Source organism: Camelina sativa, chromosome 16 (assembly GCF_030686135.1).
Source record: "Camelina sativa cultivar CO46 ecotype springtype chromosome 16, ASM3068613v1".
In the NCBI taxonomy this organism is placed as follows: domain Eukaryota; kingdom Viridiplantae; phylum Streptophyta; class Magnoliopsida; order Brassicales; family Brassicaceae; genus Camelina; species Camelina sativa.
The window spans coordinates 642522-668636 of record NC_141895.1 but is presented as its reverse complement, the minus strand read 5'-3'; the positions used below and the strand labels follow the sequence as shown (position 1 = coordinate 668636).

Sequence of the window (26115 nt, the reverse complement as noted above, 5' to 3'; positions counted from 1 at the left end):
GTTTTTGGCCAAAATATGTACCTTACGGCATCTCCAATGAGAGTATGTAAACAATTTTTTTAGTTATTAAAGGAAATAAAAAAATAAAAAAATTTGGAATAAGCTAAAAAAAATAATCACGTTGATTTATAAACTAATCTTTGATCCATTTGATAATGATGGTTAGGTGATGGATCCACTCTGGTTTCCAGCGAGCTTGAGCTTGAGGTGTAGGTGCGGTGAAGTCCACAGAGTAGGAGTATGCTGGGCAAATCAGTTCTGTAATTGGTAACTGTGGAAAGTTGAGGAGCTGGTGATTGAGATCCAAGTTTGATTTCAGTATGATTTGAACAAGCATCACATTGTAGTCTCGGAACCTGCTATGGTTGATTACGTCAGCGAAATCTCCATCACCTGAAATTACAACCATATTCTAAAATTTTGGATACGGGTTCGGATCAGATTTGTTGGATCGAGTTTGGATCAGATTTTTGGATCCAAATATTTTGCCCAGACCTAATTTTGACACTAATTTCGAGTATTTTGTTTTTTAAAAAAGAATAATCGTAACTAATCGAAAAGTGGGTTAAGGTCCAAACAAAAATCGATATTATAATCATGTCTTTAATTCAAGTATGTGGAACTATTTACTCCTCTAAATCTCGTGGAACGGGTTTTTATAAGGTGAATTTTTAACCCAACCCGTATAACGTGTTGGGGTTTATCCTTTTTATATTTCTATTTAGGTTATTCTGCTTCACGATATTTTAATTCATTTTCGCGATTTTTTTCCCCGTTGATAGTTTATAAGTATGATAGAAATTTAAATGGTCAATCTCGTTAACAACTCACCCGGATTCATCATTATGTCAGTCCAAGTTCCATGTGAAATCAATCTTATTTCAAACATTGGCACACTAGATTGAAATCAAACCAATATAAAATTTGGATTATAAATACTATACTAAATTTAGAATATAAAGCTACTATAAGACTCATGTGTTATAAATCAAAACACCTAAGTGTAGATCCAAAATCTTGAAAAAAAATATTTAGAAAAAACACCCGGCACTAGGGTACGTACGGGTCCGATCCCTAGTTTATAAACTAATGTAATCTTCGATCCATTTGATAATAATGGTTAGGTGATGGAATGAATAGATATTTTATTAATCTTCATTTTTTATTAACATTCGGCACTATGGATCTTCGATCCATTTATGTTTTGAAATGATTGATGTTTTATTTTAGTTTTAATGTTGAATTTTGTTTAATTTATGTTTGTAAAATAATCTATGTTTAATGACAAAAATCGTTTGTATTGAATTTCAGGCATTTCGTATATGTCAGTTGCGATGACAAGACCTTAACAATCTAAGTTACGAAGAAAGAATTGAACTGTGGAATTTGGAAAACGAACAATTTGAAGAGTTAGTAATTCAAACAGCTTTGAATTATTATGACCGATATTTTCAAAGAGCACCAGTCCAAACTGATGGAGGTTTGGGATGGAGAAATATATGGTGTCGACTACATCAAGATGGTGCAGCTTGTCTTCAGTTATTACGGATGTCACTTCCATGTTTCACAACATTGTGTAATATGTTGCAAACAAATTATGGTCTACAGCCAACATTGAGTATAAGTATTGAAGAAAGTGTTACGATGTTTCTACGGATATGTGGGCACAATGAAGTTCAGAGAGATGTTGGTTTAAGATTTGGACGAAATCAAGAAACTGTGTAGAGAAAATTTAGAGAAGTTCTTTACGACAACTGAATTATTAGCATGCGATTATATTATAACTCCGACAAGACAAGAACTTTATCGAATACCTGAAAAACTCCAGGTAGACAGAAGATATTGATCATATTTTAGTGGATTCGTTGGAGCTATGGATGTGACTCATGTATGCGTAAAAGTAAAGCCTGAGTTACATGGAATGTATTGGAATCGACACGATAATGCATCATTGAACATCACGACAATATGTGATTTGAATATATTATTCACATATATTTGGAATGGAGCACCAGGTTCATGCCACGATACAGTTGTTCTGCAAATAGCACAACAAAGTGACTCCGAGTTCCCTTTGCCTCCGTCAGAGAAGTATTATGTGGTTGATTCTGGCTATCCAAACAAACAAAGATTTCTAGCTCCTTATAGATCATCATGAAATCGAGTTGTGAGATACCATATGTCTCAATTCTATTCTGGTCCTCCTTTTAGAAACAAACATGAATTGTTTAACCAATGTCACACATCTTTACGTTCTATTATTGAGAGAACTTTTGGAGTTTGGAAGAAAAAATGGAGGATTCTTTCTGATTTTCGAAGATATAATGTTCATGTTCAAAAAAGAGTGGTAATGGCTACAGTGGATTTACATAATTTCATCAGAATTTCAAAATTCTTAGATGCAAATTTTACAAGTGTAATGACAGAGACAAATATAAACAACAGAGATTTTGATCATGATTTAGACGACATAGAAGCAACATAGATAACAGATGGATAACATATGACGCAAATAAAAGACAATATTGCAAATATGTTATAGGAGAATCAAAGTAATAGATAATATTTTTTTAATGTATTGTACATTTTTATGATATAACTATTCAACGCATGTACCAATATATATGTTAAAAAATTAAATTTATATTTTGATTAATTTTTGTATTAGTGGTTTATAAATATCTGTTATTGTTTAGATATTAATAAGGAAAATAATAATTAATTATTAATATATATATATATATATATATATATTAATAATCCCACACCGCAAGTAGTTTTTTTCACCAATCAAACATTATTCTGTACCGCTTATTTTGTACAAACCGCACTTGTCCCGCAAATATATTTCTCCCGCACGTACCGCAGTTGAACCGTACTGCACTGTAATATCATTTTCCCCGCATAACCAAAACCGCGGTTACCATTCGGACCCTTTATTTTGCATATTAAAAAAAAACATTCTATTATCTACTAGGTGCGTTTTTCTATAAAACGCTGGGTAAAAGCTGGTTCTGTTTTGAATCGTGGTCTATCAAATTATCCAACGGATAATTCTGCAAATTTGATTTTTTTTTCTTAAAACACAAATTTTCAGTTTTAATCCTGATTGGTGACACATGTGCGGATTTAAAAAAAATTGAATAACGCTTTTTCAATGGCTCCCAATCACAACCTCAACTTATCCAATTGTTTTCAAAAATTAAATTTTAAATATTCCGGTATCATTTAATAAAATACTTCAATTTACTTTGTTTATTTCAGTCTCTTTAGTGACTCTTTTTATTAATTCATTTAACAACAAGTTAACGACCATCAATTGTTTCTATATAATACCAAAATACTTATGATTTTTTAGTTCAGACTTTTATCGAATAGCAATATAAGTTAGAAATTATTATGAAAATATCATTATGTTACCTAAATCTTATAGGTTTACCATTTTCTTAATAGTTTTATTTATTTACCATTTTTTAACTCAATGATCACCAGATTTTTTCACATGTATTCATTGTTGAAACAATGTTAATAACAATCGACGGTTCCATTAAAAGACAGAGTTGAGAGAAGAGAGTGACAAATTTAGACAGAAACAAATAGTCTATTACATGATAATAATTTTAAGAACACCAAACCAATTTTTACCACTGAAAAATAGTATTTATGATCAGGATGAATATTAATTTTGTGTTTATGTTGTAACCATTAAATTATACATGAAACAGTATCATATTTATATAAGTAAATTTTCAGTTTGATAAGAGTTTTTGGCCAAAATATGTACCTTACGGCATCTCCAATGAGAGTATGTAAACAATTTTTTTAGTTATTAAAGGAAATAAAAAAATAAAAAAATTTGGAATAAGCTAAAAAAAATAATCACGTTGATTTATAAACTAATCTTTGATCCATTTGATAATGATGGTTAGGTGATGGATCCACTCTGGTTTCCAGCGAGCTTGAGCTTGAGGTGTAGGTGCGGTGAAGTCCACAGAGTAGGAGTATGCTGGGCAAATCAGTTCTGTAATTGGTAACTGTGGAAAGTTGAGGAGCTGGTGATTGAGATCCAAGTTTGATTTCAGTATGATTTGAACAAGCATCACATTGTAGTCTCGGAACCTGCTATGGTTGATTATGTCAGCGAAATCTCCATCACCTGAAATTACAACCATATTCTAAAATTTTGGATACGGGTTCGGATCAGATTTGTTGGATCGAGTTTGGATCAGATTTTTGGATCCAAATATTTTGCCCAGACCTAATTTTGACACTAATTTCGAGTATTTTGTTTTTTAAAAAAGAATAATCGTAACTAATCGAAAAGTGGGTTAAGGTCCAAACAAAAATCGATATTATAATCATGTCTTTAATTCAAGTATGTGGAACTATTTACTCCTCTAAATCTCGTGGAACGGGTTTTTATAAGGTGAATTTTTAACCCAACCCGTATAACGTGTTGGGGTTTATCCTTTTTATATTTCTATTTAGGTTATTCTGCTTCACGATATTTTAATTCATTTTCGCGATTTTTTTCCCCGTTGATAGTTTATAAGTATGATAGAAATTTAAATGGTCAATCTCGTTAACAACTCACCCGGATTCATCATTATGTCAGTCCAAGTTCCATGTGAAATCAATCTTATTTCAAACATTGGCACACTAGATTGAAATCAAACCAATATAAAATTTGGATTATAAATACTATACTAAATTTAGAATATAAAGCTACTATAAGACTCATGTGTTATAAATCAAAACACCTAAGTGTAGATCCAAAATCTTGAAAAAAAATATTTAGAAAAAACACCCGGCACTAGGGTACGTACGGGTCCGATCCCTAGTTTATAAACTAATGTAATCTTCGATCCATTTGATAATAATGGTTAGGTGATGGAATGAATAGATATTTTATTAATCTTCATTTTTTATTAACATTCGGCACTATGGATCTTCGATCCATTTATGTTTTGAAATGATTGATGTTTTATTTTAGTTTTAATGTTGAATTTTGTTTAATTTATGTTTGTAAAATAATCTATGTTTAATGACAAAAATCGTTTGTATTGAATTTCAGGCATTTCGTATATGTCAGTTGCGATGACAAGACCTTAACAATCTAAGTTACGAAGAAAGAATTGAACTGTGGAATTTGGAAAACGAACAATTTGAAGAGTTAGTAATTCAAACAGCTTTGAATTATTATGACCGATATTTTCAAAGAGCACCAGTCCAAACTGATGGAGGTTTGGGATGGAGAAATATATGGTGTCGACTACATCAAGATGGTGCAGCTTGTCTTCAGTTATTACGGATGTCACTTCCATGTTTCACAACATTGTGTAATATGTTGCAAACAAATTATGGTCTACAGCCAACATTGAGTATAAGTATTGAAGAAAGTGTTACGATGTTTCTACGGATATGTGGGCACAATGAAGTTCAGAGAGATGTTGGTTTAAGATTTGGACGAAATCAAGAAACTGTGTAGAGAAAATTTAGAGAAGTTCTTTACGACAACTGAATTATTAGCATGCGATTATATTATAACTCCGACAAGACAAGAACTTTATCGAATACCTGAAAAACTCCAGGTAGACAGAAGATATTGATCATATTTTAGTGGATTCGTTGGAGCTATGGATGTGACTCATGTATGCGTAAAAGTAAAGCCTGAGTTACATGGAATGTATTGGAATCGACACGATAATGCATCATTGAACATCACGACAATATGTGATTTGAATATATTATTCACATATATTTGGAATGGAGCACCAGGTTCATGCCACGATACAGTTGTTCTGCAAATAGCACAACAAAGTGACTCCGAGTTCCCTTTGCCTCCGTCAGAGAAGTATTATGTGGTTGATTCTGGCTATCCAAACAAACAAAGATTTCTAGCTCCTTATAGATCATCATGAAATCGAGTTGTGAGATACCATATGTCTCAATTCTATTCTGGTCCTCCTTTTAGAAACAAACATGAATTGTTTAACCAATGTCACACATCTTTACGTTCTATTATTGAGAGAACTTTTGGAGTTTGGAAGAAAAAATGGAGGATTCTTTCTGATTTTCGAAGATATAATGTTCATGTTCAAAAAAGAGTGGTAATGGCTACAGTGGATTTACATAATTTCATCAGAATTTCAAAATTCTTAGATGCAAATTTTACAAGTGTAATGACAGAGACAAATATAAACAACAGAGATTTTGATCATGATTTAGACGACATAGAAGCAACATAGATAACAGATGGATAACATATGACGCAAATAAAAGACAATATTGCAAATATGTTATAGGAGAATCAAAGTAATAGATAATATTTTTTTAATGTATTGTACATTTTTATGATATAACTATTCAACGCATGTACCAATATATATGTTAAAAAATTAAATTTATATTTTGATTAATTTTTGTATTAGTGGTTTATAAATATCTGTTATTGTTTAGATATTAATAAGGAAAATAATAATTAATTATTAATATATATATATATATATATATATTAATAATCCCACACCGCAAGTAGTTTTTTTCACCAATCAAACATTATTCTGTACCGCTTATTTTGTACAAACCGCACTTGTCCCGCAAATATATTTCTCCCGCACGTACCGCAGTTGAACCGTACTGCACTGTAATATCGTTTTCCCCGCATAACCAAAACCGCGGTTACCATTCGGACCCTTTATTTTGCATATTAAAAAAAAACATTCTATTATCTACTAGGTGCGTTTTTCTATAAAACGCTGGGTAAAAGCTGGTTCTGTTTTGAATCGTGGTCTATCAAATTATCCAACGGATAATTCTGCAAATTTGATTTTTTTTTCTTAAAACACAAATTTTCAGTTTTAATCCTGATTGGTGACACATGTGCGGATTTAAAAAAAATTGAATAACGCTTTTTCAATGGCTCCCAATCACAACCTCAACTTATCCAATTGTTTTCAAAAATTAAATTTTAAATATTCCGGTATCATTTAATAAAATACTTCAATTTACTTTGTTTATTTCAGTCTCTTTAGTGACTCTTTTTATTAATTCATTTAACAACAAGTTAACGACCATCAATTGTTTCTATATAATACCAAAATACTTATGATTTTTTAGTTCAGACTTTTATCGAATAGCAATATAAGTTAGAAATTATTATGAAAATATCATTATGTTACCTAAATCTTATAGGTTTACCATTTTCTTAATAGTTTTATTTATTTACCATTTTTTAACTCAATGATCACCAGATTTTTTCACATGTATTCATTGTTGAAACAATGTTAATAACAATCGACGGTTCCATTAAAAGACAGAGTTGAGAGAAGAGAGTGACAAATTTAGACAGAAACAAATAGTCTATTACATGATAATAATTTTAAGAACACCAAACCAATTTTTACCACTGAAAAATAGTATTTATGATCAGGATGAATATTAATTTTGTGTTTATGTTGTAACCATTAAATTATACATGAAACAGTATCATATTTATATAAGTAAATTTTCAGTTTGATAAGAGTTTTTGGCCAAAATATGTACCTTACGGCATCTCCAATGAGAGTATGTAAACAATTTTTTTAGTTATTAAAGGAAATAAAAAAATAAAAAAATTTGGAATAAGCTAAAAAAAATAATCACGTTGATTTATAAACTAATCTTTGATCCATTTGATAATGATGGTTAGGTGATGGATCCACTCTGGTTTCCAGCGAGCTTGAGCTTGAGGTGTAGGTGCGGTGAAGTCCACAGAGTAGGAGTATGCTGGGCAAATCAGTTCTGTAATTGGTAACTGTGGAAAGTTGAGGAGCTGGTGATTGAGATCCAAGTTTGATTTCAGTATGATTTGAACAAGCATCACATTGTAGTCTCGGAACCTGCTATGGTTGATTACGTCAGCGAAATCTCCATCACCTGAAATTACAACCATATTCTAAAATTTTGGATACGGGTTCGGATCAGATTTGTTGGATCGAGTTTGGATCAGATTTTTGGATCCAAATATTTTGCCCAGACCTAATTTTGACACTAATTTCGAGTATTTTGTTTTTTAAAAAAGAATAATCGTAACTAATCGAAAAGTGGGTTAAGGTCCAAACAAAAATCGATATTATAATCATGTCTTTAATTCAAGTATGTGGAACTATTTACTCCTCTAAATCTCGTGGAACGGGTTTTTATAAGGTGAATTTTTAACCCAACCCGTATAACGTGTTGGGGTTTATCCTTTTTATATTTCTATTTAGGTTATTCTGCTTCACGATATTTTAATTCATTTTCGCGATTTTTTTCCCCGTTGATAGTTTATAAGTATGATAGAAATTTAAATGGTCAATCTCGTTAACAACTCACCCGGATTCATCATTATGTCAGTCCAAGTTCCATGTGAAATCAATCTTATTTCAAACATTGGCACACTAGATTGAAATCAAACCAATATAAAATTTGGATTATAAATACTATACTAAATTTAGAATATAAAGCTACTATAAGACTCATGTGTTATAAATCAAAACACCTAAGTGTAGATCCAAAATCTTGAAAAAAAATATTTAGAAAAAACACCCGGCACTAGGGTACGTACGGGTCCGATCCCTAGTTTATAAACTAATGTAATCTTCGATCCATTTGATAATAATGGTTAGGTGATGGAATGAATAGATATTTTATTAATCTTCATTTTTTATTAACATTCGGCACTATGGATCTTCGATCCATTTATGTTTTGAAATGATTGATGTTTTATTTTAGTTTTAATGTTGAATTTTGTTTAATTTATGTTTGTAAAATAATCTATGTTTAATGACAAAAATCGTTTGTATTGAATTTCAGGCATTTCGTATATGTCAGTTGCGATGACAAGACCTTAACAATCTAAGTTACGAAGAAAGAATTGAACTGTGGAATTTGGAAAACGAACAATTTGAAGAGTTAGTAATTCAAACAGCTTTGAATTATTATGACCGATATTTTCAAAGAGCACCAGTCCAAACTGATGGAGGTTTGGGATGGAGAAATATATGGTGTCGACTACATCAAGATGGTGCAGCTTGTCTTCAGTTATTACGGATGTCACTTCCATGTTTCACAACATTGTGTAATATGTTGCAAACAAATTATGGTCTACAGCCAACATTGAGTATAAGTATTGAAGAAAGTGTTACGATGTTTCTACGGATATGTGGGCACAATGAAGTTCAGAGAGATGTTGGTTTAAGATTTGGACGAAATCAAGAAACTGTGTAGAGAAAATTTAGAGAAGTTCTTTACGACAACTGAATTATTAGCATGCGATTATATTATAACTCCGACAAGACAAGAACTTTATCGAATACCTGAAAAACTCCAGGTAGACAGAAGATATTGATCATATTTTAGTGGATTCGTTGGAGCTATGGATGTGACTCATGTATGCGTAAAAGTAAAGCCTGAGTTACATGGAATGTATTGGAATCGACACGATAATGCATCATTGAACATCACGACAATATGTGATTTGAATATATTATTCACATATATTTGGAATGGAGCACCAGGTTCATGCCACGATACAGTTGTTCTGCAAATAGCACAACAAAGTGACTCCGAGTTCCCTTTGCCTCCGTCAGAGAAGTATTATGTGGTTGATTCTGGCTATCCAAACAAACAAAGATTTCTAGCTCCTTATAGATCATCATGAAATCGAGTTGTGAGATACCATATGTCTCAATTCTATTCTGGTCCTCCTTTTAGAAACAAACATGAATTGTTTAACCAATGTCACACATCTTTACGTTCTATTATTGAGAGAACTTTTGGAGTTTGGAAGAAAAAATGGAGGATTCTTTCTGATTTTCGAAGATATAATGTTCATGTTCAAAAAAGAGTGGTAATGGCTACAGTGGATTTACATAATTTCATCAGAATTTCAAAATTCTTAGATGCAAATTTTACAAGTGTAATGACAGAGACAAATATAAACAACAGAGATTTTGATCATGATTTAGACGACATAGAAGCAACATAGATAACAGATGGATAACATATGACGCAAATAAAAGACAATATTGCAAATATGTTATAGGAGAATCAAAGTAATAGATAATATTTTTTTAATGTATTGTACATTTTTATGATATAACTATTCAACGCATGTACCAATATATATGTTAAAAAATTAAATTTATATTTTGATTAATTTTTGTATTAGTGGTTTATAAATATCTGTTATTGTTTAGATATTAATAAGGAAAATAATAATTAATTATTAATATATATATATATATATATATTAATAATCCCACACCGCAAGTAGTTTTTTTCACCAATCAAACATTATTCTGTACCGCTTATTTTGTACAAACCGCACTTGTCCCGCAAATATATTTCTCCCGCACGTACCGCAGTTGAACCGTACTGCACTGTAATATCATTTTCCCCGCATAACCAAAACCGCGGTTACCATTCGGACCCTTTATTTTGCATATTAAAAAAAAACATTCTATTATCTACTAGGTGCGTTTTTCTATAAAACGCTGGGTAAAAGCTGGTTCTGTTTTGAATCGTGGTCTATCAAATTATCCAACGGATAATTCTGCAAATTTGATTTTTTTTTTCTTAAAACACAAATTTTCAGTTTTAATCCTGATTGGTGACACATGTGCGGATTTAAAAAAAATTGAATAACGCTTTTTCAATGGCTCCCAATCACAACCTCAACTTATCCAATTGTTTTCAAAAATTAAATTTTAAATATTCCGGTATCATTTAATAAAATACTTCAATTTACTTTGTTTATTTCAGTCTCTTTAGTGACTCTTTTTATTAATTCATTTAACAACAAGTTAACGACCATCAATTGTTTCTATATAATACCAAAATACTTATGATTTTTTAGTTCAGACTTTTATCGAATAGCAATATAAGTTAGAAATTATTATGAAAATATCATTATGTTACCTAAATCTTATAGGTTTACCATTTTCTTAATAGTTTTATTTATTTACCATTTTTTAACTCAATGATCACCAGATTTTTTCACATGTATTCATTGTTGAAACAATGTTAATAACAATCGACGGTTCCATTAAAAGACAGAGTTGAGAGAAGAGAGTGACAAATTTAGACAGAAACAAATAGTCTATTACATGATAATAATTTTAAGAACACCAAACCAATTTTTACCACTGAAAAATAGTATTTATGATCAGGATGAATATTAATTTTGTGTTTATGTTGTAACCATTAAATTATACATGAAACAGTATCATATTTATATAAGTAAATTTTCAGTTTGATAAGAGTTTTTGGCCAAAATATGTACCTTACGGCATCTCCAATGAGAGTATGTAAACAATTTTTTTAGTTATTAAAGGAAATAAAAAAATAAAAAAATTTGGAATAAGCTAAAAAAAATAATCACGTTGATTTATAAACTAATCTTTGATCCATTTGATAATGATGGTTAGGTGATGGATCCACTCTGGTTTCCAGCGAGCTTGAGCTTGAGGTGTAGGTGCGGTGAAGTCCACAGAGTAGGAGTATGCTGGGCAAATCAGTTCTGTAATTGGTAACTGTGGAAAGTTGAGGAGCTGGTGATTGAGATCCAAGTTTGATTTCAGTATGATTTGAACAAGCATCACATTGTAGTCTCGGAACCTGCTATGGTTGATTACGTCAGCGAAATCTCCATCACCTGAAATTACAACCATATTCTAAAATTTTGGATACGGGTTCGGATCAGATTTGTTGGATCGAGTTTGGATCAGATTTTTGGATCCAAATATTTTGCCCAGACCTAATTTTGACACTAATTTCGAGTATTTTGTTTTTTAAAAAAGAATAATCGTAACTAATCGAAAAGTGGGTTAAGGTCCAAACAAAAATCGATATTATAATCATGTCTTTAATTCAAGTATGTGGAACTATTTACTCCTCTAAATCTCGTGGAACGGGTTTTTATAAGGTGAATTTTTAACCCAACCCGTATAACGTGTTGGGGTTTATCCTTTTTATATTTCTATTTAGGTTATTCTGCTTCACGATATTTTAATTCATTTTCGCGATTTTTTTCCCCGTTGATAGTTTATAAGTATGATAGAAATTTAAATGGTCAATCTCGTTAACAACTCACCCGGATTCATCATTATGTCAGTCCAAGTTCCATGTGAAATCAATCTTATTTCAAATATTGGCACACTAGATTAAAATCAAACCAATATAAAATTTGGATTATAAATACTATACTAAATTTAGAATATAAAGCTACTATAAGACTCATGTGTTATAAATCAAAACACCTAAGTGTAGATCCAAAATCTTGAAAAAAAATATTTAGAAAAAACATCCGGCACTAGGGTACGTACGGGTCCGATCCCTAGTTTATAAACTAACGTAATCTTCGATCCATTTGATAATAATGGTTAGGTGATGGAATGAATAGCTATTTTATTAATCGTCAGCTAATCTCGTATGTCTAATAGTAGGCCTACCTTATATTGGCCCACTAAGGCCCAAATTTTAAATGACGGTCCAAATCCTAATATTTTTAATTAATGAGAAATTTTATACACCTATATTATGATTAACAAAATAAAAATCTAACAAGGTGCAAACGATCATCACATGTCAAATAAATAAATAAAATGTTGAAATTTTGAAATTTTTTTTCTGAATTGTCGGGAAGCGCAAAAGTGTTACCGCACCACTAAATCGACGATGACGTATCAACAGTGAAATGATTTGACCCACAAAAAAAAACAACCACAGTCTCTCTCGATTTGGGGATTTCCAGAGAAAAAGAAACCCTAGCTTCTTCCGATGGAGGCGGACGAGCGGCGTAACGGCGATTCATCGAATCACAATCACCGCGCACCGAAGAAGCCGCGCCTCGCTGGGTTAATAACCGAGTCAGATATCCGGTCAGAGTTCGCTCACCACCAGACCGGTATTGCTCGAATCAACAACGGAAGCTTCGGGTGCTGTCCTGGATCCGTTCTCGAGGCGCAGCGTGAGTGGCAGCTTCGGTTTCTCCGTCAGCCTGACGAGTTCTACTTCAACGGTCTCCGTCGTGGACTCCTCGCTTCTCGAACTGTGATCAGTGACCTAATCAACGCCGATGACGTTGACGAGGTCTCGCTCGTTGATAACGCCACCACTGCCGCTGCTATTGTTCTTCAGAAAGTGGGGAGGTGTTTCTCCGAAGGGATTTACAAGAAGGAAGACACCGTAGTCATGTTTCACTGTGCGTTTCAGAGTGTGAAGAAGTCGATTCAGGCTTACGTCTCTCGTGTGGGAGGTTCTACTGTTGAGGTTAGGCTACCTTTTCCTGTAAATTCTAACGAGGAGATTATCTCGGTGTTTAGACAAGGATTAGAGAAAGGTAGGGCGAATGGTAGAACGATTAGGTTAGCTATCATTGACCATATAACGTCAATGCCGTGTGTTTTGATGCCGGTACGAGAATTGGTTCAAATCTGCAGAGAAGAAGGTGTGGAGCAGGTTTTTGTTGATGCTGCTCATGCCATTGGTAGTGTTAAAGTTGATGTTAAAGATATCGGAGCTGATTACTATGTGAGTAACCTGCATAAATGGTTCTTTTGCCCGCCCTCTATCGCGTTTTTCTATTGTAAGAAACGTAGTTCTGAGTCTGATGTTCATCACCCTGTGGTGTCTCATGAGTTTGGAAATGGTTTGCCTATAGAGAGTGCCTGGATTGGGACTAGGGATTACAGTTCGCAGCTTGTGGTTCCATCTGTGATGGAGTTTGTGAACAGATTTGAGGGAGGGATTGAAGGGATAATGATTAGGAACCATGATGAGGCTGTTAGAATGGGTTTGATGCTGGCTAATGCCTGGGGAACAAATCTCGGGTCACCTCCTGATATGTGTGTTGGGATGGTTATGATCGGTCTACCTTCAATACTCTGTGTTGAAAGTGATGAAGATTCTACTATGTTGCGGTCATATCTGCGGGTGCATTACTCAGTCGAGGTTCCTGTTTATTTTCTCGGATTGAGGGATGGCGAGGAAGGAGTGAAAGACGAAGAGAGTGGACTAATTACTGCGTATGTTCGGATTTCTCATCAGGTTTATAATAAACAAGAAGATTATGAGAGATTGAGAGACGCAATAACAGAGCTGGTCAAGGATCAGATGACTTGTAAAAACCTTTCCGCAGTGTAGTAATCAGGTATGTTTCAAATTCACAATCTTGCTTATCTTCTAAGAGTAGATTTCTAAACACAAGAGCTTCTTACCTTGTTGGTATTGTATCTAGTAAAATGGTGGACTGTAAAAGCAAACAACTTTAGATCTGTTTCCATGTTCTAGGTGATATTTGCTTGATTGTATATGAATCAAACCCATTAAGGGATTAAGCCATTGCATTCTTCTAATCAGAGATGTTGGTTTGGTGGCAGATAGATATATGTGGATAATCCACAAGAGCCTCATTCAGACTCTTTCATAGATCAAACACATGAATCCGGTGTAACAATAAGGCGTTGGAAGAGCCACGGGCAAAGATTCCGGATGTAACTTTATTAATGAGCTTGTGGAGGAGCGGCTTGCAATGGAAGAAGAAGAAGAAGCTAATAAATAACCTTGAGAGGCCCTTTCTTTTTATCAGTTTTTTTAAAACGTTTAACGGGCACTGTATGATGATTATTGCAAATAAAATGATGCCCCCCTTTATATTCCTCAAACATTCTTGCTTTCAAATATTGTTTCGTAAAATTCCAATAATTTTTCTTTAATTGAAACTTGTAATAACACATAATTTTTCTCTTCTTTTCGTTCGTTAGACATCTTAGTCTATTTATTCACCTACTTCAAAGTGCAATCTTCAAGTAAAGAGTCAAAAGTACGAAATTGATACAGATGAAACCTGTAGGGTCAAACCCAAATAGATGAGGAAACCTATGGGTATTTCTGGAGAATTTAAAACTCTTGAGATTTTAATCAGATAATGCCACGTGTAATCCATCGCGCAGTTATGACGGACACGCGTCATCCATCGGGCGGTTTCTCGGAGAGAAAGAGTCTTGTTGAATCCGGCGAGTTAAAAAAGATTCACCGGAACTTAACGCAAAGCGGTGTGATTGAGTTGTTTGCGGTGTGATTGAGTTGTTTGCGTAGAGGAGGAGGAAGAAGAAGAAGATGGCTGAAGATACAGCGAAACCAATTAGGTTACTAAATTTCGTCTCGGAGGACCAGGTTTTTTTTTTTTGTTTCTTGTCTCTGTCTCGATCGAAACCCTAGCTTTCTAAAATTCGATTAAAATTTTTTTTTTTTTAATCTTTCGTGATGCAGTTAGATGAATCGAAGAAAGAAGGAGGTGAAAGAGTTGAAGATGGAACATTCCAGAGAGACAGGGCTCTCTTCGAGGTTTTTTTCCCTTCATCCATCCTCCATTGTCGTTCTTCTTCTTCCTCACTTGTAAATGTGTTCTTTGACCTATATATCAATTCCAGATTTTGAAAGAGAACAAAGACAAGAAGGACGCTGAGTTTAATGAACGATTCAAGCATAGTGAGTCTCATTATTACTTTTGCGCACCCGTATTAGTATTAATTCTGTTGTTTTAAGCTGTGATTGGTTCTTCTTATGTTAAGAAGAACCTTTGTAGTGTGTAGTTTTACGAGATAATTTGGATTAGTCTTCCTTTCTGAAACTATACCTTACGCCTCGTTAAAGCCGTTCTTTCTATTTGGGATTATTCCAGGACCACCTAAAGCTCTGGATGAAGATGAGACTGAGTTTCTTGATAAACTGGAGATGGTGTGCAACTTCTTTTTTCATGGATAGCTAATTACTTTCTTGCCTGTTTAGTGAGAGTACTTAACTAGTTTATTGTAAATGGACTAAATATGGCTTGACCATTGTGGATATTGGTGTTAGTATTGTTAAGCTCTTGACTTGATGACTTAATCCTTGGGGTTATAACAGCCTCATTTGCACTTGTTTTTTTTTTTTTTGCTTATAGTCAAAGAGGGAATATGAACGGCAAATGGCAAATGAAGAAGAAGAGCAACTTCGTAGTTTCCAGGTAAGTTTCTTTTTGAATCTTGAATAACACACAATTAACAAAGTTAAAGATGCTAGATTAAGACTGTATTATGGTTCAATTTTTAGGCAGCGGTTGCAGCACGATCAGCTATCATTCACGAACTTAAGGATCCAGCACCGCCACCACCAGCTCCAACCACCAAGGTGAGTGTCTCTCATAATGGTTCAAATTGGAATGTTCGATAGAATTGTACAAGTGTTTCATTTGAGCATTTTGAATCACAAGATAATAATATATATCTTGATCTCTTTTACAGGAACAAAAACCAACCGGGAAAAGAAATCCTGCAACTCGTCCATTTAAGGCAATCGTAAAAGTCAAGCCAGTACTGAAGAAGGCTAAGGCGACTGAGAAAGAAGAGGAAGAGATCCCAGGGAATGAAAAAACAGCTAGCCAAATCGACCGGACTTCTTTAGATTCCGTAAAAGGCAATGTTACAGGTAAAACTACTGAACCTCTGCTAACAGGGTTAGGCTTAGTCTCATATAGTGATGAAAGTGAAGACGATGATTAACATTTTTGTATTACTGACACAAGAATCTGTAAACATTCTCAATGAATCCAAACATTGAAACTTTTTGGTTTCAAGTCTCATTCTTTCCTTTCTCCACTATGACTCTATTCTTAACCACCGCAATTACATCAGCATTCTTGTCGGTTAGGCAAAAGGGTTTAGTCAAATTGTATAATCTAAAACTCGTTGGGAATTTTTGTGAGATGATTATAATTTTGAGGAATTTCATTCGTGTGTCATGGAAGAACGAGATTGTTTCTAATAATTAATCTTTACTGACTTGACAAAATGCAAAGTTCATTTAATACAAATCTTATAAATCTTATAAGTTCATTCAATCTTTATAAGCATGGTTAATTATTTAAAAGAAAATATGTAAAATATAAAAGGAGTTTGTAGAAATATAGGTTACAAAAATACTTTTTTAAATGCTCTTTCGACTTGAAAAATTGATTATTAATGTTTTTCTTCTGTGGTTTAAATTTTTTTTTATTAGTATGAATTATTTTATGGATACAAAAATTGAAATGATATCCGATAGGCCCTTTTTTCAAGAAAAAACTATTTATAGTTTCTAATAACTAATCTTTACTGACTTGACAAAATGCAAAGTTCATTTAATACAAATCTTATAAGTTCATTCAATCTTTATAAGCATGGTTAATTATCTAAAAGAAAATATGTAAAATATAAAAGGAGTTTGTAGAAATATAGGTTACAAAAATACTTTTTTAAATGCTCTCTCGACTTGAAAAATGGATTATTAATGTTTTTCTTCTATGGTTTAAATTTTCTTTTATTAATATGAATTATTTTATGGATACAAAAAATGAAATGATAGCCGATAGGCCCTTTTTTCAAGAAAAAGCTATTTCTAGTTTCTTATAAATCTATTTTAAGCAAAGTTCATTTAATACAAATCTTATAAATCTTATAAGTTCATTCAATCTTTAGAAGCATGGTTAATTATTTAAAAGAAATTATGTAAAATATAAAAGGAGTTTGTAGAAATATAGGTTACAAAAATACTTTTTTAAATGCTCTCTCGACTTGAAAAATGGATTATTAATGTTTTTCTTCTGTTGTTTAAATTTTCTTTTATTAGTATGAATTATTTTATGGATACAAAAAATGAAATGATAGACGATAGGCCATTTTTTCAAGAAAAAGTTATTTCTAGTTACTTCAGTTGCTATTTTTTTTGTTTTACTTTCCCTATTTGAGTCTTTTTTTGTATTTCTTTTTATAGCAATTGAGATATCCATATTTGCTTTGAGATGTCCATATTTGCTTTGGTCATTTTGACTAAGCCTTTTTTTGTTTTTTTGCCAATTTTCATTCATTTTCCTTGTACTCCTGAGATTTGAAATTACACCTTGAACTAATGTTTGTTTGGGCTTGTCATATTGCTTAAAAGTTTATTTTTGGTTTGATATTAGGCATTTTCATTTTGACTAAGTTTGTTTGGCATTTATTTAAAAGTTTTATCGACTAAATTTTTTTTTTTTGCATTTTTGACGTTTTCTTATATGATATTTCTAGATTTTTTATAAAAATATTTTGATTTTACGGCCTGGTAAGCAAACAATCTCTTATGCGAAATAACTAATCCGCCCCGCTGCAACTATTCATACGCTCCAACTATTCATACTCTTAGTGACACTACACTCGTGTGTCCTTCTCTCTACGCTGCAACCATTCCCTCTACACTCGTGTGTCCCTCTCTCTCTACGCTACACATCCTATACACCTATACATACATCTATCTATACATTCACATCCTATTCATACATCTATCTATACATTCACATCCTATACATACATCTATACAAACATATTCACATCCTATACACACATCTATACAAACATATTCACATCCTATACATCTATACATACATCTATACATTCACATTTAAACACACACAACATACGGATGTATTCAAGGAAAAAAAAAATACAAATAGTGCTATGAATGTTGCTCTTGTCAACTTCACAAAGCAGAAGATTTACGCTGGACACGGTCCCTAAAGGCTTTGTTTCCTTCAACCCATCTGCAAAAATTAGTTAACGAAAATCAGTTTTCATCACAATCGTTTTCTCCGTTTGTCAATTCTACTAATCAAAACCCATTCTTCCTTTGTTTTCCGTTAAAAAAAAAAAAAGAACTTCATTCTATGTTTTCTTAGACACAACATATAATATCTAGCTATAAGAAACATAAATCAGATTATTAAAAACTTACAAGACACTTATATAGCCAAAAAAATCAGTTCATTAGACACACGCATATAGTTGAAGTCAAGACAACAATATTATGTAAAATGGATTTTAAAACAGAGCATTTTGTATTTGGTGTTCAACAAAAAAAACTAATAAGACACTTATATAGCCAACAAAATAAGTTCATTAGACACACACGTATAGTTGAAGTCAAGACAACAATATTATGTAAAATGGATTTTAAAACAGAGCATTTTTGTATTTGGTGTTCAACAAAACAACTCCATAAAAGATGAAGAAGAGGTAAACAATCTAACACAAGAAGTCAAGAACCACTTAAATGGTAAATAAACTAGAGGAATTAGACAAAGAGTATTTACCTTGTACGAGAACGTGGATGCTTTTCTTTGTTTCTCTTCCGGTGATGAGAAGTGTAGACGGAGAAATTCGAGTGAGAGCTCCTCAAGTGGTAAGAACAGAACTAAAAGGATTTAAAAACAGATTGTATTCGAAATTTGTAAAGAAGTTATTCAAGTTAGAGTAGGAGGTCTCAGATTTCAGGGCGAAGAAGGGGGAGTATTTATAGAGAGAGTCATAACGTTCATATTTCCCAATACAATATTTTATTTTCAATGTTACCGTTTTACAACGTTCTTATTTCCCAGTAAAATATTATATTTTCAAACGTTAGAAAATGTTACCGTTTCACAACGTTCATATTTTGCTATTGTGTTACTGTCACATGTCAAATCAAACGGAACGTTGGAACAATATGAGACGTCATTCTTTTACCGAGTCAAAAACTCTATAAGCTAGAGAGGCCCAAAGGTAAGGCCCATTATGTATGATATAAAGAAGAACGTCAAAATAATTTAATGAAAAAAATTTATTAATAATCTAACTATCCCAGTAAAATAATTTAACGACAAAAAAAGTAAAGCAAAATACTAGTATTAACAAAAAGTGTATTTATTCTATGATTTTTGGCGATTATTAATATTACAAGTACGATGGCCCGTGCTATGCACGGACGTAATATTTGATACTTAACTAAATATTAATAATTGAAATTTTTTACAAAAGCCTAAACATTTAAGAGAATTTGAGAAGAATACTTAAATTAAATTTCATGAAAAAACGTTTAAGAGAGGGAGAAAAAAAGAGACAGCTAATATAATTAGGTGGGATGTAGAGAATAAGTACACGTGTAGAAGTAAAAGTGTAAAACAATCACACTGAGAACTCTTCTTTTCGATAAGTTTGTTTTCTTCCGGCAAACTTCACTTTTGGACTTCTCTCATCTTAATATTACCCACGAATCTTGGCGAGTAAGAAAAGAAACAATTGTGTCTGCGATCGGAAACATGGTGGATGGTCTAGAGATTTCACACTTCGAACCAGATTCAACGGCTTGATACAAAAATGTTTGAGAACCTTAACGCTGTAGATCTTATGCATAATAATTCTTCTGTTTTGTTGTTACTTCCCAGGTATTCTCCAAGAGTTCTTATGTCTAACTTTGTTGCTGCCCAAAAAAACAAATACATAAAAGTAGAGATAGTGAGATATACAAAAGAGAAAGAGAGGTATCTGTTTGCAACAGAGAACAAAGAGATTTGAAAATTATTAAGTGTATATCAAGTAATCTACAAAAGAGATGTATAAAACAAAGGAAAGAAATAAGTTCATATGCTCCTTAAAGGAACCTATAAATGTTATTTTGTTTAAATAAGTCGTAGGAATGGGAAAGTGGTGTATTCAAGGCAAAATGTATGACATGTGCAAATGGCTTGATTTCTTCAAAAACTTAAACAATCAATAATAGACCACTTGATCAAATATGTGATCATGGATAAGTGAGAACAAAAGGAAAATTAATTGACAGTTTACCTTGAGTTGGTCACGATCTAACAATTTAGTAATCACGATTTGTTCCATTGAAGTGGTTCATATATTCTTCAACCGAAAATGTTTCCCACCAAACCATGTATTACAACATGATCAATACTACAAAATTGGAAAATTCACAACTTATAAATCAAAATGATATTGAAATTAAGACCCAGAACAGTATGTGCAAAACGAAAAGATATATAAATCTTGACATATTACAAATGTGATACCTCAAAAATGTATGTGGCGTGAAGGGTTTGATTTGAAAAAACCAGAATCACTCTGGTGCTTGTGTTATGTTCTCGTGTTTGACCATCTGTTTTCAGAATCACTCTGTTTTCTATCTCTTCTCACCCGTAATTGATGAGGAATTTGATACATCAGACATGACTATACCATCTAACATCTAGTAAATAAACTAATCAAAACAGCATGTTGAAGTGAAAGCATAGTTGAAGAATCACAGCAGCACATATTAATTTGAGGTAACATAATGCATTATCAAATTTCAAACTATTCCAACCATTCTTAAAAGTAAACTTTTTTGTTTTTGCCAGAAGGAATTTTGAAAAAGTTACCTTTCAGAGTTTTGCATGTTTTCTTCCCGTCAAGAGGATGCAGTGGAGTTGAAGAGTCTCCCTTTCATTGTATTGTTCTATTGTTATATCAAACATCTGTAAGTACCGAAAAAAACGCAAACAATTGATAAAGATATACTGTATATATAGCCAAAATACCTCTGTTAACTTTGGCTTAGACTTTTGCTCCGATCATCTTCTACACTCCATCTTCCTCGCCCCTATAACAAACAATACATAAATCAATTCTTTTTTAATCAAATCTCTTAAACATTGAAATTGTTGAGTGAAAAAGTGTTAAAGTACTCACTGTATAAACTAACCCAATTTTGAATTAGGGTTTTCAAACAGAGGAAGTAGAGGGTTTATTGGGATCGAATGAGAGATTTTTTTGATGTTTATGTGTCAAATCTGGTAAATAAAGGTTATATAGAAAGAGAGATCCTGAGCGAAGAAGAAGGATGAGGATCGTGGATTGTTTGTAAAACTGTCAAGAAGTTTTTTTAGTTTTTTTAGTTGATTTTATATTTGTTAATTTTTTAAATGTCTAAAAATCCATTTGGCAAATATTTATTGGTCAGATGACTTGTGATTTATAAGATAAAAGGATGTGTGGCTTGTTCATTTTCATTAAATGTACTTTTTTTTCTCACATGTACGGTGGTGGTGAATATATTTGAGATTTCTCTCATGCAAAAAATGATAGTGTCAGATAAAAAAAAAGTTAAAAGTTAAAACACATTAAAATCTTTTACAATTTATTCTGAATATTTTCATACCCAGCTTAGATAACAACAACCACTAATAAGATTGATCCTGGTCTTTTAAATTCAGCTGCTACAATAAATTATTAAATTCTTTGGAAAAAAACTATGATTAATACTTAGAATAGAAAGTATGAATGAACAAGTGGCCTATTTAAATTTGATGTCATCACAAAGTTGTGTATTCATGATGGTCCCTATCAATTTCCCTTAACATCTACTCAATGTTTGCTTGTAAGCATTGGGCGTGACGACAAGGGAACCTTCATGTCCAAACTGTATATATAATTCATGATTAGAAAATATTCCTGGTACAACGTTTTTATACCATGATAATCTATATCATACACCAATTTTAAGTGCATAAAGCAGTCAAAACATAAATGATACACAAGATTTAATGGATGTCCACAAATAATTTACAAAGAAAAAGTATTTCATTTTATTATAACCCTTGTCAAATGCCAGTTACATTCTAAGAGACATAACTTTTTACAAAACTTTTAAGTAAAAACAAAACAAATGGTTTACTTTTAACAACTTGATTGAACATAAATATCATCAATACGTGTGTACGTTCGCATATGAAATATTTATGTAACACGAAAATACCATAGAAAGAAACAAATGGGACACGCATGGGTAGTTTGTCCCATTCTCTTGTTTGTTGGACAATTTAATGAAGTTACGATCTCTTGAGGCCAATTACATTATTTCTATGTTTTTTTTATTACAAAATGATTTATTAAAAAATACTAATAAGAAACGTAGAATGTACTAGAAATAAACGAGGGTGTTAGTTGGATTCATCTAAAAATGTTTATGACATTTTGTACCAAACATTGGAAATATATGTTGTGTAACTTTCTTCACAATAAATTCTCGAAATTATTCAACTGATAGAGTTGTTACGCGTCGTATCTTTTGGACCATTTGATTTTCCCAACTTTATTGTGTTAATATGCATAATGTTTTGTCTCTAATATTCTTGCATTATTTTTGATTTATTTCCATGAAACAACATTTTTTTTCTAGAGAAAGCTTAGTGGAGATGCTTCAACCAAAAAAAAAACTTAATGATAATTTTAGCTTTTATATGACTCAGAACTTCTTTGCTTTCTAAGAAGAGTATATAGTTCCTTTATCCTTTTCATGAGTCAATGTAAAAATATTTATTTTATTAAACACAACTTCAATATTACAAAAAATATTCCAGCCTAAGAAATTTGTGGAGTAATTTTGAAGGCAATGTTTGTTTGGGGTATGGACGTATGGTAGTTTTTCTTTTCTTTTCTTTTTGGAGTATGGTTATTTTAATTCGCTTAGAAATGAGTATTTATTTTTGAGTAAATAGATAAATTAATTTTTATAAGTTGAGTATTACTCCATGCAATTCGATATTGTTTTGCACAAGAATATGAATGTACCGCAAAACTTCAACATTCTCAAGTCAATACAAGATGATCAATTAAGTTTTGTTCTTGAATTGTTTTATCCTTGGAAGATGAAGCTTTTTAATAAATGTGTCATCGGTAATTAACCAGCTTCTAACATCCTTTAATTAACTTGCGTTGAACTAGAAATCCAATGACTTGTTGTTCTTGACTAGATCAACCCTTAATTCTTTGTATTGGTCTCTTCAAACCTTCTTTTCCTCTCAGTAGTCTAACAAGTAGCAACAACCCCGTACTAAGTAGGGTAAGGAGTTGAAGTGTTGAACTATTTTTCCATTGCATTAATTAAGACTATGATCAAGATACAATTCAAAAAATTCTCTAAATTTTAATTTAAAAATCAATTATCCGATATGAAATTTGATCTTTTAGTCCAACACAACGTCATATAAACCATGTTCTTATTTTCTTTTCAAAATTTTAGCTTATTCTTCTATGTTTGTTTGTGTGCAATATACGAATATATGTTAAGGGGGTTATTGGATCCTTGATTTTAATGGATTTAGAAATCCAAGTTAAATCATGTGTTATTCAATCATTCATTTTAAAATCTTTATTAAAATTATGTGTTATTGGATCTATGAATTCTAAATCCTAATTAAAATCACCTCTTATTCATTATTAAAGATTTGAGTATGGATTTGATTTCATATTGGATTTGGATGGATTTGAAAATATATTTTACTTATAAAAATAGAGATTGAAATCCTTGGTCTCCACCTAGTTATTTGGGTGGATTTGGAAAAAAAAAAACTAACAATACGTAACAATAACAATACGTAACAATACTTGTAACAATTCATGCATGATCTCCATAATATGGTTGGTTTGCAAAGAGTGTTCATGCACGAACATAACAATACGTAAATGTCGGACATGATAAAGAATGAGAAATAATTCAACCTATAATATCGGACATAACAATACGTAATAGCAAACCAACCATATTAGAAGACAAAAAATCATGAAGCATCTAATAAAAATAATTCAACTTATAAAGAGAAAGCAGAAAGGGTGTTCCCCTAATAATAATTATCACTCCATCACATTACGCTTAATCCAACCATAACGCTCATCAGTGGACATGCTAACAAAGACTTCTTTCATTCCTAATTGGTGAACCACTTTGACTGCATCGTAACGAACGTTTTCTTCCAAATTAGGAACTTCTTTGATAGCTTCCCATACATTATTTCTTTTCTTCTCGACCTCTCTTTGTTCAGCTTCTCTTTGTTGTCTTGTTTCTCTTTCTTGTATTAGATCAAAGAGTTTATGAGTTACTGTTGTCAATGAATTCATCTCTGCATGGACATCTGGTGAACCTTCAGATTGACTTGATGGTTCACTTACATTGTTAGTATTGCTTCTATGCTTCTTTCTTAAAGGTAGTTTGTTTAGAGAGCCCCTTGCATTGCTGCATACAAAAGACAAAGGTGTTTCATGATCTTCCTCAACATCCATAGAAAAATCTTAAGTAGAACTTGTTTGCTTTGTTCCTGCAGTTCCACTTGTTTGAGCATCCGTACCATCACCTAATCCAATAGCATTTCCACTGGTTGCTACGTTGTCCTCAAATATGATTTTGAGATCGTCAAATTCTTCAAATGTTTCATTTTGGACTTTTTTGAAATTCGGATGCCCCTAAATAAAAAGAAAAATAATTTAGCATAATTACAAATTTCAAAATTTATTTGCTTATTATCTTAAAATTTTCACCATATATAAATCCAAATAATTAAAAAATTGATACAACCTTCCATATTCTTTTGAAGGTTGTATTAGAAAAACATAAGAAAAGCTAAAGTTTATATACTTTACCTTTACATAATTAGCCCACACCTCAGCTGAAGCCGTAAACCTTTTTGTACTTGGATCCCATCCAAACCCGGAACTGCAACGAAGAAGATCAAGACCACTATTGTATTTTCCCTTCAAGGTCTTCATTCTGTTTAGGTAGTGTTTATGAAGTTTGCCACCCCCATGTTTTTCATTAATAACATGCAATATTTTTCTTTCCACTGTAAACTTGCTAAATGCACCACTTGAATCACGCCAACCTGCAGCAACACCATCTACTAGTAATTCTATTAACGTTTTTGTTTCTTATGGAGTCCATGGAAGGTAAAGATTTTTTTCTCGATCTTCTTGTGATTCACTCATTGTTTTTTTTTGGGTTAAAGTTTTGTGCTACACCTGTGACACACAAAAAAACATAACTAGTATATCTTTTCTTGCAAGTAAATAACATAATAATTAAAAAGAATCAAGCAACAAATAGTCGAGACGTAAGTGAGCATGCAATACAAGAAAATTTAAAAGAATAAGTAATATAAAAACAAAAAAGTTAACAAAGACACTTACAAACTAAAAAGTTAAGAACTATATGGTCGAGACGTAGGTGCTCTAACTCTTTCTTATAATAATGAAGAAGTATTGATGGTGATCCAATAATATATAGTGTTTTTCTTTACCATATATTTCATATGAAAAATTGGTGATTTGACAAATATTTTTAGTTACAAAATTAGAAATATTACAATTCCTTGACTCACAAAAAAATTCGTAATATATCACCACTGAATCTTTGATTAAAAATTTGGAAATCTTACACTTTTTAACTTACATCGTAAAATACACTTTC

The 26115-nt window shown here is 32.0% G+C and overlaps 1 protein-coding gene, 2 long non-coding RNA genes and 2 pseudogenes across 8 annotated transcripts; 2 read left to right on the top strand and 3 right to left on the bottom strand.

The window, feature by feature from the left end:
- The first annotated feature begins 12586 nt into the window (after positions 1 to 12586).
- Positions 12587 to 14771, top strand: LOC104749103 (L-cysteine desulfhydrase pseudogene; annotated as a pseudogene). Of its 2 annotated transcripts, none has more exons than XR_015584634.1 (2): positions 12587 to 14173; positions 14407 to 14771. The product of XR_015584634.1 is annotated as an L-cysteine desulfhydrase pseudogene, transcript variant X2 (transcript). The 2 variants fall into 2 exon arrangements; XR_015584633.1 differs by having other exon boundaries at positions 14403 to 14771.
- A 58-nt stretch (positions 14772 to 14829) lies between these two features.
- Positions 14830 to 16639, top strand: LOC104749102 (uncharacterized). Of its 2 annotated transcripts, XM_010470678.3 has the most exons (7): positions 14830 to 15198; positions 15295 to 15369; positions 15456 to 15513; positions 15707 to 15762; positions 15968 to 16030; positions 16117 to 16194; positions 16308 to 16639. In XM_010470678.3, exons 1-7 carry the CDS (start codon positions 15142 to 15144, stop codon positions 16563 to 16565), a joined length of 645 nt encoding a protein of 214 aa, XP_010468980.1. In that variant the 5' UTR covers positions 14830 to 15141; the 3' UTR covers positions 16566 to 16639. The 2 variants fall into 2 exon arrangements, with proteins under 2 accessions (XP_010468980.1, XP_087347912.1); XM_087491786.1 differs by lacking the exon at positions 15707 to 15762 and having other exon boundaries at positions 14955 to 15198.
- Positions 16640 to 18024: 1385 nt separating this feature from the next.
- Positions 18025 to 19339, bottom strand: LOC104749101 (uncharacterized). Its single transcript, XR_761324.2, has 2 exons — positions 19166 to 19339; positions 18025 to 18616 (listed from the first exon to the last, which is right to left on the bottom strand). It is a non-coding gene; the product is annotated as an uncharacterized LOC104749101 (long non-coding RNA).
- A 547-nt stretch (positions 19340 to 19886) lies between these two features.
- Positions 19887 to 21752, bottom strand: LOC104749100 (uncharacterized). Of its 3 annotated transcripts, none has more exons than XR_761323.2 (6): positions 21567 to 21752; positions 21416 to 21477; positions 21257 to 21333; positions 20909 to 21024; positions 20676 to 20792; positions 19887 to 20310 (listed from the first exon to the last, which is right to left on the bottom strand). It is a non-coding gene; the product is annotated as an uncharacterized LOC104749100 (long non-coding RNA). The 3 variants fall into 3 exon arrangements; XR_761321.3 differs by having other exon boundaries at positions 20909 to 21084; positions 21567 to 21748; XR_761322.2 differs by having other exon boundaries at positions 20909 to 21077; positions 21567 to 21748.
- Positions 21753 to 24853: 3101 nt separating this feature from the next.
- On the bottom strand, positions 24854 to 25418 carry LOC104749099 (uncharacterized protein At2g29880-like; annotated as a pseudogene).
- Between the last annotated feature and the right edge of the window lie 697 nt (positions 25419 to 26115).

Coding starts and splice junctions, on each gene's coding strand:
- LOC104749102 (XM_010470678.3), top strand. CDS start 15,142: ATGGCTGAAGATACAGCGAAACCAATTAGGTTACTAAATTTCGTCTCG. Junction 15,199..15,294: donor ATTTCGTCTCGGAGGACCAG/GTTTTTTTTTTT, acceptor TTCGTGATGCAG/TTAGATGAATCGAAGAAAGA. Junction 16,031..16,116: donor AGCAACTTCGTAGTTTCCAG/GTAAGTTTCTTT, acceptor TTCAATTTTTAG/GCAGCGGTTGCAGCACGATC.